The sequence below is a fragment of the Epinephelus moara genome, chromosome 6 (genome assembly GCF_006386435.1).
Source record: "Epinephelus moara isolate mb chromosome 6, YSFRI_EMoa_1.0, whole genome shotgun sequence".
Lineage (NCBI taxonomy): Eukaryota > Metazoa > Chordata > Actinopteri > Perciformes > Serranidae > Epinephelus > Epinephelus moara.
In genome coordinates, this window is record NC_065511.1 from 19,217,141 (window position 1) to 19,230,405 (window position 13,265).

A 13,265-nucleotide genomic window follows, 5' to 3' on the forward strand; every position below is an offset into this window, starting at 1 on the left:
GAAGAGCACGTTTTAAAATACATTTATTTTATCAATTAGTTATTAACTTTTACTATTTTTAGCAACTTGCCCGATCGGTCAAGTGAGTTGTTAGTTTACATGCCCGACCGTGAGTTTTACTTGCCCCGGGCAATCGGGCAATCCTTATTGTTGAGCCCTGATGGGCTTAGCAAACTGTCAGTTTTGGTCAAGTGTCCATGTACGACTAATCAATCAAATAATATCCTTTAAAGGAAAAAGACTCACTCATCATCATCGACATCTGCTCATATTTTTTCCAGCATCAGCTACAGCAGTTATAATTTAACCTAAATCTTTTTTTTTTAAGATTTTTTTTGCCTTTTATTGTATAGGACAGAGTGAAAGGGGGTGAGAGAGAGAGCGAGGGGTGACATGCAGAAATGGTCGCAAGCCGGAGTCGAACCTGTGACCGCTGCAGTGAGGCATTGCCTCTGTACATGGGGCGCCGGCACTATCCACTACGTTACCGACGCCCCTAACCTAAATCGTTTGTAGGGTCACAAGCCAAATAAGTTCAGCACCCCCAGCAATTTAGAAAACTTTCCAATGTAAAACCGCTCAGTCTGAAATCTCCTCGGCACGCTGAGACTGATTAGTTATTAATGGCTGCTGCTCTGTGGTTGGCAGCAAACTGCACTCAATAAATACACACAGCGTGTTTACACTCTGTGTGATGAATGGTGTGTTTTATTACCAGACAAATGTCACAGCAACAGCTTCCACTGGGCAGCAACAGAACGGACTGTCTGGCATGTTATTAACTCTAAATCAGTGGGAATCACTGTTGCTTTTTGCAAATGCTCAACAGTGCTGATGCCTCAACTTTTTTTTTTAAAAAAAAATCTGACTGAAGAGAGTCACTTGTGTTTGTGCGTGGGTCACAGCGGGGTAAATGTCACCGTGGAGTGACATTATGCAGCAGTGTGTGTGAATTAGCATGACAATAAGACAGCATGAGCTGATGCAGAATGAAGAAATGAAAATGGGCTTTCGAAGGTTATATAACCTGAAAGGCGGTGAGAGAGGATATAGCTTCCTCTTTCAACATAAAAGGTGGAGTATAATATCACCAGACACTATGAAAGCAATGCATTCAGCACGGAAAATATAAGGGCCTCCCCTTGAAACAGACAAACCGGAGGAAAGAAGATGGAAGCTTTGATCATGGATTCATTATACCTGCTGAATCTGGTCATTGTTCAAAGGGAAAGGGTGATGAAGAATTCAAAACTTTAAGACAAATGTAAGACAGGTTGTTTGATGAAAATGAAAGGCAGAATAGGTTTGTTTATGCCCCTAAGATTTTGTGCTGCAGCCTCCAGGGGTCACCGAGGTGAACAACAAAACAAGTCGTACAGAACATCCAGACATCCTCTGTCCTCTCGCTGCTATTTCTCCTTTCCTTCTGCATCTCCAATTAACTTTCCCTCACCAGTGCTTCGGCTTGACGGGGAAATTCTTCTATCTCGTCTCCTCTCACATTTTTGTTTTTCACCAGCAGGCCTGTGGGAAAACCACATTAGTGTAGTGGATGTTGCTGAATCACCCAGTAACTGCTGATCACAGATGGAACAGAAGGATCTCTGGTTGCTTATTCATTCTCATTCATCTCTTCTCCTTCTACTCAAAATCTTGTCTTAATTTCTCTCTACAAAGTGACGACATTAATCCTCAGGCTAACTGTATCATTTAAACTAATATTTCAACTACCATTCTCATCACAGTCCCATTCTCCATGGTTGATTTCAAACATTTGGGTTGAAAATAACAATCTTAGTATATTAATTTGATGTAATTTGGTTTATTGAGTAAATCTGAAGATAATATTTCATCATCATAGTTACAATGAGGCCTTTTTATTTCCATAATCATGTCTTAGTTTGATCTGAATATCACAGTTCCAGTAGTAGATGGTCTAATTCAAATAGTAGTAGTATCTAATTCAAATATTTATATTTTACCCTAGGCAAATATTTCTTGATGGTGCAAAGGACTGTGCGAGGACTGTTCTCTGACAGTGTAATCACTCTGTACATTTACATGACATTGGGAAACCAATTTATTGTGTTAGTCCGACTGAAATCGTACAAATGAATTTCTCAAAGTCAGACTAGCACACCCAGATAATGTGATTGGGAGTATGCAATCAACCAAACTGGCCTAGGTGCTCTGCGCATGCTCCACAGTTTCCGCCCCAGGCCTTAACCCCGAGGTCGAATAGCATTAAATGCGTAACAGAAGATGCTAGCATGCCGAAATCTACATCCAGAGCTGTGAATTTTTGGATGACCAAGGAGACACAGTTCAAGCTGTGTCAGCTCAGCTAAAGTTCAATCGGGGAGATTTTCTTTGTGCTCACCAATTCACAATTCTCTCCCTCCCATTCCCACAGCTTTATCTTATCAGCTGGCTACGGGCATTCACTCCTCTGGTTATTCAATCAAACTTCACCACGATCTCTATCAGCCAATCAGGATGCTACTGCAAAATTTTAAATCTGCTCTCTCTTCTGTTGCTGTCAGCTGTCATTTTAGGCAGAATCACCGCGCCCTCCTCCAGCCTGTTCACCTCCAGCCATCATATCCAGCGTCCAGGACAAGCTTAACAAAGGCTCATTCCTCTACTCATCCCGATCATCAGCACTTCTCCATCTTCTTCTCATCTCATCTTCACCGCCTCTACCACCACCAAGGTCTAGACTCTGGGGGACTTCCCTATTCGACTATGGATACATCACCTTCCTTAAATCATATTATCTCTATGGGGTCTAATCACCAAAGACTTTCCATATTTTCATTCTTATGTGCACATGTTAATAAATATTCTTTTTACTATAAAGATAAGTCTCTCCTGATTGTAATATTTAAAAAAAAAAACATGGATGGGAGTTTGCAATATGTCACTGGAATAAGGCCCTACAGTAACAAGTTTTAATCCCACCTATCATAGTGGAGCTGGCACATACTTTGGTCGATAAATTCCCCTCCCATGCTTGAACACTGGGACAAGGACAGTAGTCCAATTATATGACTAAGTTGAGCTATGACCGTAGCTTGACTTAACTGTGCATGTAAACGCAGCGTCTGACATCTCAAACATGACAATTAGCCATTAAGATCCACACTTTAACTGTGCTGTAGGGCACAAATGTTTTCAGCTGTGCTTTTGTTCGGAGGGTGAGTTTTATTCTCTCAACTGTCATGAACATGAATCACAAAACATCCCTGATGGGTATTCTCTTCATTGTCTTTAATAATAACCTGAAACTTTGTTGATATCATGAGCTCATTTTTGTTCTGTCTGGCTTTGTGGCTTGAGTCAAACAAACTAAAAAGTATCGAGCAAATTGTCCTGAAAGAACGAAATTGGTATTGATGTTCTCATGAAACATGTCTGAGTAGCTCTGCACCAATCTTAGTTATGAAGGCTCCCTCATAGTTTTTACTTCTCTCCCTATTATCCTTTTCTCTTCCTGTCTGTCCTCTCTGCCCTCATCCACTCTGAGTGTCTGCACTCCCACCTCACCTTGCTTTCCTCAACTTCTCTCATCTTAGTTCTCTGAGAATGGGTCATTTCAAAACAGTACAAGAGGTCTGAAATGTACCTCAAATAGTAGAACAAGGGAACGTACTTGTGTACGACCTTCTCTAGAACTTGCGTCTTTCTAACCCTTTCCCTTGTCTACGCTCAAACAAACCATTCCTTGGAAGTATCTTGGCTGTAAGTCTCTGTGTCTAAAATGCCTAGCGGATATTTGTCTTAAGGATACAGTTTTAAAAGTAAAACAACCAATTTTTTTAAATTGGGCATGGAAACTGGCAAAGGCAAAAGAAACATCAGTTTGCCTCTCATTGCACTGACTTGGCAACATTATCTGTTTCACCAAAAAATGTAAACACAAAAGTTGTGTTTGACATTAATACAGAAGACCCAAAGTGAAGCTGACCCCAGACTGTACCATCACTTCTAAAGAATGCTGAGTGAAGTTTTCAGCTCTGAAAAGGCATATTAACAAAGCCTTCCCATATCCACTCTCTGATCCAATGCCCCCTTTTCCAGCACACTCTGCTACGAACAATGAATCAGATGTGGAGGGGGTTGTTTGTTATGACAAACAGAACATTTTCTACCGACTCTGCAGTTCTCCTCAACACTGCGGAGTGTTTTAGCATTTTCAACCAAGTGTTTTGATTTTACGGCCCATCACTTTACTGTTCTGGCCTGGCATATCAACTCGTTTCCAGCTGCAGCAAAAACAGACTGTACTCTAGCTGCCCAGCACCATAGGGCAGAGAGGCAAAGGTAGCAATTACCTGGTGAACATAGTGGAGCATTTAGCAGCTAAAGAGCCAAAAACTTCCCTCAGGAGTTGGTGGAGACCAATAACAGAGCTAATAGAAGATGGAATCCATCCATCCATCAATCCATCCATTTTCAACCGCTTCGTGGGAGCAGCTGACCAAGCAAAGCACCCCAGACATCCCTCTACCCAGCAGCACATTCCAGCTCCGCCTAGGGGACCCTGAGGTGTTCCCAGGCCAGACGAGATATGTAATCCCTCCAGTGTGTTCTGGGTCTGCCCCGGGGCCTCCTACTGGTTGGACGTGCCCTGAACACCTCTAACAAGAGGCGTCCAGGAGGCATCCTGATCAGATGCCTGAACCACCTCAACTGACCCCTTTCAACGCAAAGGAGCAGTGGCTCTATTCCGAGCTCCCTCTGGATGTCTGAGCTCCTTACCCTATCTCTAAGGCTGAGCCCAGCCACCCCATGGAGGACACTCATTTCGGCCGCTTGTATCTGCGACCTCATTCTTTCGGTCTGTACCCAGAGCTCATGACCATAGGTGAGGGTTGGGACATAGACGGACCAGTAAATTGAAAACTTTGCCTTCCTGCTCAGCTCTCTCTTCACCACGACGGTCAAGGACAGCGCCCTCATCACTGCAGATGCTGCACCAAACCGCCGATCCATCTCACACTCCATCCTACCCTCACTTGTGAAAAAGACCCTGAGATACTTGAACTCCCTCGCTCGGAGCAATCGACCGATTTCCGGCAGAGAACCATGGCCTTAGACTTAGAGGTGCTGACTCTCATCCCAACCACTTCACACTTGGCTGCAAACCACCCCAGTAAATGCTGGCAGTCACAGTGTGATGAAGCCAACAGAACCACATCATCTGCAAAAAACAGAGATGCAATTCTGAGGTCACCAAATCAGACCTCAGACCTCAGACCAATAACCAAATGTTTACCAAAACAAATGGTAAATGGACTTGCATTTCTTTCGTCTTTCAACCACTCACAGTGCTTTTACACCAGATGTCACATTCACCCACTCACACACACATTTATACACTGCTGGCTGAGGCTGCCATAGGAGGTGCCACCTGCTCATGAGTTAAACATTCACATGCACTCACAAACCGATGGCACAGCCACCTAGGACAATTCTGGGTTCAGTATCTTGCCCAAGGATACTTTGGCACGCAGATTCAAAGAGCTGGGGATTTAACTGAACTTCCTCCAGAGGCACAGCTGCCCAAAAATACACTGGCAAAAAAAACAGAGTAGCAAGTAAACTGACTAATTGTCCAGGCAGGCATCTTATCACAGCACATGTATAAATCTAAGACCACAATACAGAATAAAGATGAATTCTTTCAGTTAACATAGCTACAGCCAGCATGGACACACTGCAGTAGACTCCATTAACCCCGAGGACTGCCCAGTACAAAGAAATGTCAGCACATTCAACCACAGGCAGACATCCAGCTTTCTCACCATGCGCCCAACCTGCATGTAAACCCCAGGAAAATAAGGGCCCTGCTTTAGGTGTCATGCAGCCTCTGGGTGGAATGATGATGGATGCTGATAAGCACCCGTCTAAAAAAATCAATCTCTCAGCTGCCAAGTCGGTGAGACACTGTGTCGACCGGTCCAGCAACCACTGATTCAGCTCCTCTGCAGCCCTGCACATACAGTAGGTAAGACAATCCCTGAGGGGGTTTATAGCGTGAAGGTGAGGATGTCAGCGAGCTCCAGCCAGGCAGGCCCCATAGGAGAGAGCAGAGGGAAGCAGCTGTCCTCTGCATACAGTCACCTCAGTGCACTAGCTCACACTATCTCTTTGTATGAAGAATGTGTGGTGGATTTTCCTAAATAAACCTAGCAATGTCAATCCATTTATATCCATGTCACTCTATGCCTAATGGATTTCAGTGGTCTTAGAGGTCTGAAATTATGGTTTTCTACTGACTATGTGCAGCTTGTTCCAGTGGCCCAAACTGAGTATGATCCTTTGCATTTGCAGCCTCAGTGTATGATATAAAACCCTCCACCATGAGTGTCATGAGGGATTTGGCGCTATTTACTCAATGCTGATATTGCACGGGGAGAAGGCTCGCAGCATGTGGATCATCAGCCACATCCGACAGGAAAATAATGATGTCCTGTTAGGAGCGTAGAGCATGGAGAATCTTATTGAAACACCTTGTAATGAGGGGTTGGGCAGTTTCTACAATTCTCTCTGTCCCCAGAGTCTGGATACAGAGTGGGAATGAGGAAGGGAGAGGTACTTCAAATCAGGCGATTGATTTTTTTCCTCCTCCTCAAAACAAGTTAATACCCTCTGTGCAATGGGGAAACAATTTTGTTGGAATCGAACAGGATCTAATATTATTGTGCTGTAATTATCACTAAAGGTGTGAGCACAATAACGTATGATGGACTTGTCAATACAACAGCACTGTTTGTCTGTTTAGCAATATCACTGTGAGATGACTGTCAGGATTAACAATCCTCGCCATTGTCTTTACTGCCACTGTAATCACCACATTCAGCATTACAATCACTGTTAAAATTACTACTATAACCACTAAGGTTACTGCCAGTCTGCAGAAGCATCACTCGCCTGTCTGTGTTAGTGTAGCGCAGAGAAGTGACTGACTGTTCTGACCTGATCAATCATGTAAAGAATCAATACCATCCCGCTATAGCTGACAGCAGCATGCCTCCTCATTCCCCAGTTATATTTATGTTTCTGGTGCAGGATCATATAGAGTGAGTAATGACACCAGTAAATAGAAAAATAATGCAACATTTGCTTTTTTTTCCTCCTGAAAAACTTTCTCTGAGGTAAAAAGTTAAAAAGCAGAACAACTGAACCAAACAAACAGATGCAACTTTTCAAGCCACACTGTCAAAGGCATGCTTATATTAACAATGACAGTCTGCACTGTGATTTGTGTATGTTGTTGCTAAATGTTAAATTCAGAGCCTATGAGAAGGAACAGTACACACAGGGCACTATTCATAGCAACTGATGCATGTACGCGCAACATTCAGCAGCTGGATGCTATATGACTTAAAGATCCAGTGTGAAGGATTTAAGGGGATATGCACCTCCCCAGAAATGTAACTAAGCGTAACGGTGACGCAGACCTGCTGTCTGAAACCATTTCCCTCAGTGGAAACGGAGCTTTTATTTACTTGAATTTCAGATAAGAATCAATAAATTGTGACGACAATAAAACCTCCACAAAATAGCATTTTCAGTCTTGTGTGTGATTTATCCTGGCTTCATATGAGTAGAGGAAATCTCTACTTGTCGCTAGGCGAAATTCTACAATGTAAAATGCCATAGGCTTGTGCTAATAATGTTAGTATGTTACATGTGTTTGGAAAACGTGTTTAGTATAAGACAGTTGTTTTGTCGGTGAACCTTGTGAGTTGTCATGGAGCTGAATTTTGTAACGTTACCTTTGTTAAATGCTGCTGTTGTCCCTGGCTTCATATGAGTAGAGGAAAAGTCCGCTAGCTGCAAGGCTAATTTATACAATGTAAAATGCCATAGGTTTGTGCTAATAACATTAGCATGTTGCATTTGTGGGGAAAATGTGTCCAGCAAAAGACAAGTGCTTTGTCTGTGAATGCTGCAAGTTATAGTGAAGCTGATTTGTGTACTTGTGTTTGAAATTGTCTCTATTAAAGGGATAGTGCACCCAAAAATGAAAATTCAGCCATTATCTACTCACCCATATGCAGAGGGAGGCTCAGGTGAAGTTTTAGAGTCCTCACATTTCCAAACAACTTTTTACGTCGGGGCTTCAGGACACTTGGATCACTACGGACGAGCAGTATGGAGATATTTTGTGGTTTCAATTATGTGTTTTTGGACGTTTTAATCTGGGGCGCCATCAGCCTCCATTAGGTGGAATTGTGTTGCTACCTCCTCTCCCCTTGGATCTCCGCAAGGGATGTGAGGACTCTAAAACTTCACCTGAGCCTCCCTTGGCATATGGGTGAGTAGATAATGGCTGAATTTTCATTCTTGGGTGCACTATCCCTTTAAAGGAGCCAGGTGTACTGTGCACTGAGTCAAGCTAGTGAACTAACAAGAAAGAGTACATCTAAAATAAGAGCATTAGCTTCACATTGCTGGTGCAAAGGAATTGAGAGACTTCAAATCTTCTGAGGTCAGAGATATCTAAAGCTTCCCTACAGGGAGTCCCACATGATGTGAATCATTTATCCATCATGAGACACTACAGTAAACAAAGCTCCACTGAAAACTCTTTCACTCCACTGCAGCCCTGCAGGTACAAAGTAACAGTACTTAATCTTTTTTTTTATCAATATCTTCTGTGACAAAGTGAAAAGAGTATTGATCAAGTTTCCCAGCTATTTTTCAATAACTCTAGATCTGCATTGTTCGTTCAAATCCAATATCCAATAATGTGGCGGGGAGGAAACACCAAGCCATTAGACAAAAAAAAAAGATGAGGATCTATTTTTAAGTCTTTATAGCTGGAGAGAAATATAGAGGGTGACAGGAGCTCAGAGCAGCATACTCCTCGAGAGAGAACCTCGTGTACTGCCGAGCGTCTTCATCATCACTCATGTCTCCCTGCGTTCCCTCTTTTTATTCGCTTCAGTCGAGGTATTGATCGACCCACTTCCTTTTTTTTCGCTGTGTCTGTGGGACAGCCACCATGCTCCTCCTATAATATCATAACTTCATTCTTATGTTTTGTGAAAAACAATTAATGCCTCACTTTGGGACGTAATCTGATGCTGTATTTAAACATCATCTGAAAGTACCAACTACAGGCTGAGGTGCTGAGGGATACCCAACTGGTCCAGCCACGGGGTTCAGATTTCTCCTTCGTCATTAGATCAAGGTCCACACTGTTTAATACATTGAGTGCCATACTTCCATTTGGCCATGTCATCGAGTTAGTTTGCTGTCTCGGCTAAGTAGCTTTCCTCACTCTACAGAAGGAAAGGGCATTTCAAAAATAAAAGCTCTGTACCAGAAATTCACTGTACATAAAATAAAATGAATTTCTTACAAACTTGACATGTTTGCAAGCCACTTATGGACCATGAATCACCAGTTGGGAACCACTGCTGTAGTCTCCTCCCTACTGAAACAGTGTGTGAGTGATGTATTGATCCTTGTCAACAGACCTTCTCAGGGAGGTCAGAGGTCCGAGATCAGGGTCGGCTGCAAAATGGCACACAGGGGTTAGCTGTCCCTCGTGGAACTATATACGATCTTATAGAAAAACTAGACTTTAATAAGAGTCTTCCAGCTGCAACCTACAATTTTTTACGACTTCCATTACCCACCAGGATGTTACCTACATTTTACTCTCAATCACACTAGTGTACTTCATCATAATACAGCCTGGAGCTGCTTGTGTCAGTGATGAGTACGCTGATAGATGAGCATCTGACCACAGACTTAATTGCTTGTGGTGTCCACTATGACCTACTGTTGATGATGGACGATGCAAAAACAATTATGATCAGTTATTAAGTATCTAATAAAGCATGTTCTGATAAAGAATAGGAGGTGACCTGCTATGTTATATATATATTGAAGATTATTTATTACTTGTATGGCTTAAAAATTCAAAAGGATCCCTGATCTGTATTTTAATTGGTTTTCCTACTGTAAATATATTTCCATGTCGCCCATCACCTACCTTGAGCTATGGCTATGGACTCGAACCTGTGCAGCTCTCTCAGCAGACAGGTCCTCTCAGACGGATGGAGAGTATAAATAAACTCCTTGGCTCCCCGGGGCGAGTTGAGGGGCTCCACGGGCTCCTTCAGCGGGTGTGTGCCCAGGTTACACCGCTGCACCATCATGGACATGGGAGGCTCCGAGGCGAAGCGCGCCACGGCGGGTGTTTGCTGCTTGCCGAGTCCGGCTGTGGCCAACCCAGTCCCGGCTCTCAGAGAGAGGGCGGGCCGAAGGACTCTCCGCAGGCAGGGCAGCATCGCTGGGATGGGGGGTTGAGCAATGCGCCGGGGGACCTGATGGAGGACAGTGGACGATACAGCAGGCCTGGTTATATCATCCTGATTATAATAACAATAATTTGATCGCTGCAAGGATCGCATGATAACACACTACACATCCATAACGTGGAGCAGCGTGGGTTATTTCAGGGCAAACACGGGCCTGACAACAACAATAACATGTTATCTAACAAACATATTCATCCAAGCCTCCTATGTGACACATAAAGCAGGAAAACACGCGGCAGCTGCCCCAAAAATCAAACTGTAACTTGTTTTATCGGACGCACCTCAGTCGATGCTCCGCTGTCCCGTCCAACAACCTCCACAAGAAGGAACCCTGGATATACAGCAGCAGCTCCGGCGGATTACCGATTCACCAGCGGGGAGATGGTGGAGATATCCGCGCGCAAACCTCAGACACCTAACTGTGTGTAGTGTTTGTACAAAATCACATATTTGCGAGCGTAATCCCGGCTGCTGTAACCTCTGGCTGGCAGGATGGTGTGAGGCGGATGGGAGGGCACGTCAGCGGCCAGCAGCCCCGAAAATATTTCCCAATAGCAGCGCTGCTTTGCTCCGTGCGTAACTGTGACGGCACCATCACACGTACGTACATTCAGCACACAGGACAGTCAGCTGTATTCATGATATACTACAGTGCGTCTGCTATAACATCACTAAAATGATCCTGCATATTAATTTTTTTGACCTGACAGAAAATATTATCTGAGATGAGATTTAAAAATAATTTCTTAGTGTAGGTTTCAGTGCACTGTATCACAGAAAGGCGGTTAGTCTCCATAATAAAAGGAGTGTTTGTCAATTTTGTCTGCTGGGTGTGTGCCCATCCCTCCCTCTGCTACTATGCACGTGGGGCATTTGAGCTATTCATCCAGACTACAGTCACACCCCATGGAAATATGACTACATGTGGAAGTTATTTGTGCAGAGGAGAAAGTCTGCACTTGAGGGGAAAAGGTTTGTTTAACTTGTAATCTGATGTTTGGTTCATGCATGCTGTATTTCAAGACCCTCTGTGTGTGTGTGAGAGAGTGGCAGATTCATTATTTTGGCTGTACTTTTATTGATCAGTGTTTCCAGGCCTCTAAGGAGGGAGGAGTGATGCGTTACACAAGTAGAGCCATGTTTGGATGTTAAAAGACAAGAGCGCCCTCTGGTGGATAAAAGCAAGAACCTCATCTGTTTGCATACTAATTAAAGGTAGTACAGGATTTATCCACTGTACAGGACAGTATTTCCCACCCACTGTCCCACATTATTTTCAAGATGTTTCGTGTAAAAGCTTTGTCACAAGCAATACAATGGACACACAGCTCGTTGTGCTGCACTACATGAGAGATCAATGAGTGAAAGAACTGTTCATCTAATTGATTTTCAGTTGCTGCTTTCAAGGTCATGTGCTGAGCCCTCTGCTCCACTTGGTATGCCTGTTTCCTGGCTGTTCTTTGTGTTACAGGAGGCAGGTCAAGGCAGAGGGTCATCACTGACCTCATGAGCCACACCTGGTCCTGTTGTCCTTCATGATGTAAAAGCTCACCACCTCCCAACATAATCAATGACTCCTCCCTCTTCTTACAACACAGCTGCTGTCCTTTTGGGCTTCTGCAGACATTTCCACACACTCACACACAGACATGACTGATTACAGACATAATCAGTCTGTTTCATGTTAATTTGGTTATTCATTGTTATTTTGTAGATAAATAAGCTTTTAACTATTTGTACAGTCCTCTAGTCTCCCATCATCGTCGCAGCCTAAGAGCCGCGTCTTAACAGTCAAGATAAATGAAAGTCAAAGCGTTGAGGAGTAGTGTACTACACGTATCTAAACTAGTGCTTTAACTACATTCTTGCGGGTAACTTGCTGGTAGTTCAACCCATGGATGAATCACCAAAAGGGCCTACAGGGCACAGGCCCAGGGGCCCCTCCTTACCTTCACATAAAGTCATCTCAGATTAAGACATACTGACCAGCAAGACCTAAAAAAGGCCACAAAAAGGCCACAAAGAGATGCAAAGGAACTACAAATAGACACAAATAACTACAAAAGGGGGGAAACGATCATACACACAAACTGACCAAATTTCTCCTTCATTAGTCATTAGATCAAGGTCAACACAGTTTAAGACATTGTGCATCACACTTGTGTTTGGCCATGGGGGTAAGCTGTCCAATAGTCATTCACTCTACAGCAGGAAACAGCACTTCAAAATAAAAGCCCAGAGCTGGAAATCCACTGTACTGTAAAATAAAGTGTATTTTTTTCAAACTTGACATGTTTGCGAGTCACTTGCGGTCCATTCAGAATGGACCCATGACCAATGAACCAATGGCATAGTGATTCAAGTACTTAAGTATCTATCTATCTATCTATCTATCTATCTATCTATCTATCTAATAAATGAAGTTGTTGCAAGCTATATTAGAAGTTACCTAGTTTAAGTAATCCTGCTTGGTGCAAGACCCTCACCTGTACTCGTTTCTGAGGGTAGGTGTGTGATTGATCGACACTATATACAAAACCAAAGCTGATGTTCCTTAACTTCATGAATAATGAAGTTTTCTTTAAAATGTGTATTTTAAAGAAAATTATTCATTATTAATCATTTATTTTAAATCTATAAACAAGTGGGCCATTTTTGCAGTAAACTTAATTGAATAGTATTTTTTGCTGCAATGTGACTTGTGTTGTATTACAGGTATATTCTGTCATAATTTCATATCACTTGTACTTTGTCAACCAAACTAGATTCCTCCCTGGGGTAGCTTTGCTGTAGCTCGACTTCATCAAGCGTAAAGTAAATGGTAATTTGAAAAGCCTTGCTTTCAAAGTAGCTTCCTCAATACTGTACATTCCCATGACAATCGAGCTAATGCAATGTGCTTATGAGGGCTATGTGATACAG

The 13,265-nt window shown here is 43.0% G+C and overlaps 1 protein-coding gene across 2 annotated transcripts in view; it reads right to left on the bottom strand.

Annotated features, from left to right (window-relative positions):
- Positions 1–10,875, bottom strand: part of LOC126392535 (transmembrane protein 65-like) — a 66,612-nt gene extending 55,737 nt beyond the window's left edge. For both annotated transcript variants that reach the window (XM_050047981.1, XM_050047982.1), the window contains exons 1-2: positions 10,625–10,875; positions 10,016–10,349 (exon numbers count right to left, since the gene is read on the bottom strand). In XM_050047981.1, the coding sequence (XP_049903938.1) occupies positions 10,016–10,313 (298 nt within the window). In that variant the 5' untranslated portion in view covers positions 10,314–10,349; positions 10,625–10,875. The remainder of the gene's footprint in view (positions 1–10,015; positions 10,350–10,624) is intronic.
- Between the last annotated feature and the right edge of the window lie 2,390 nt (positions 10,876–13,265).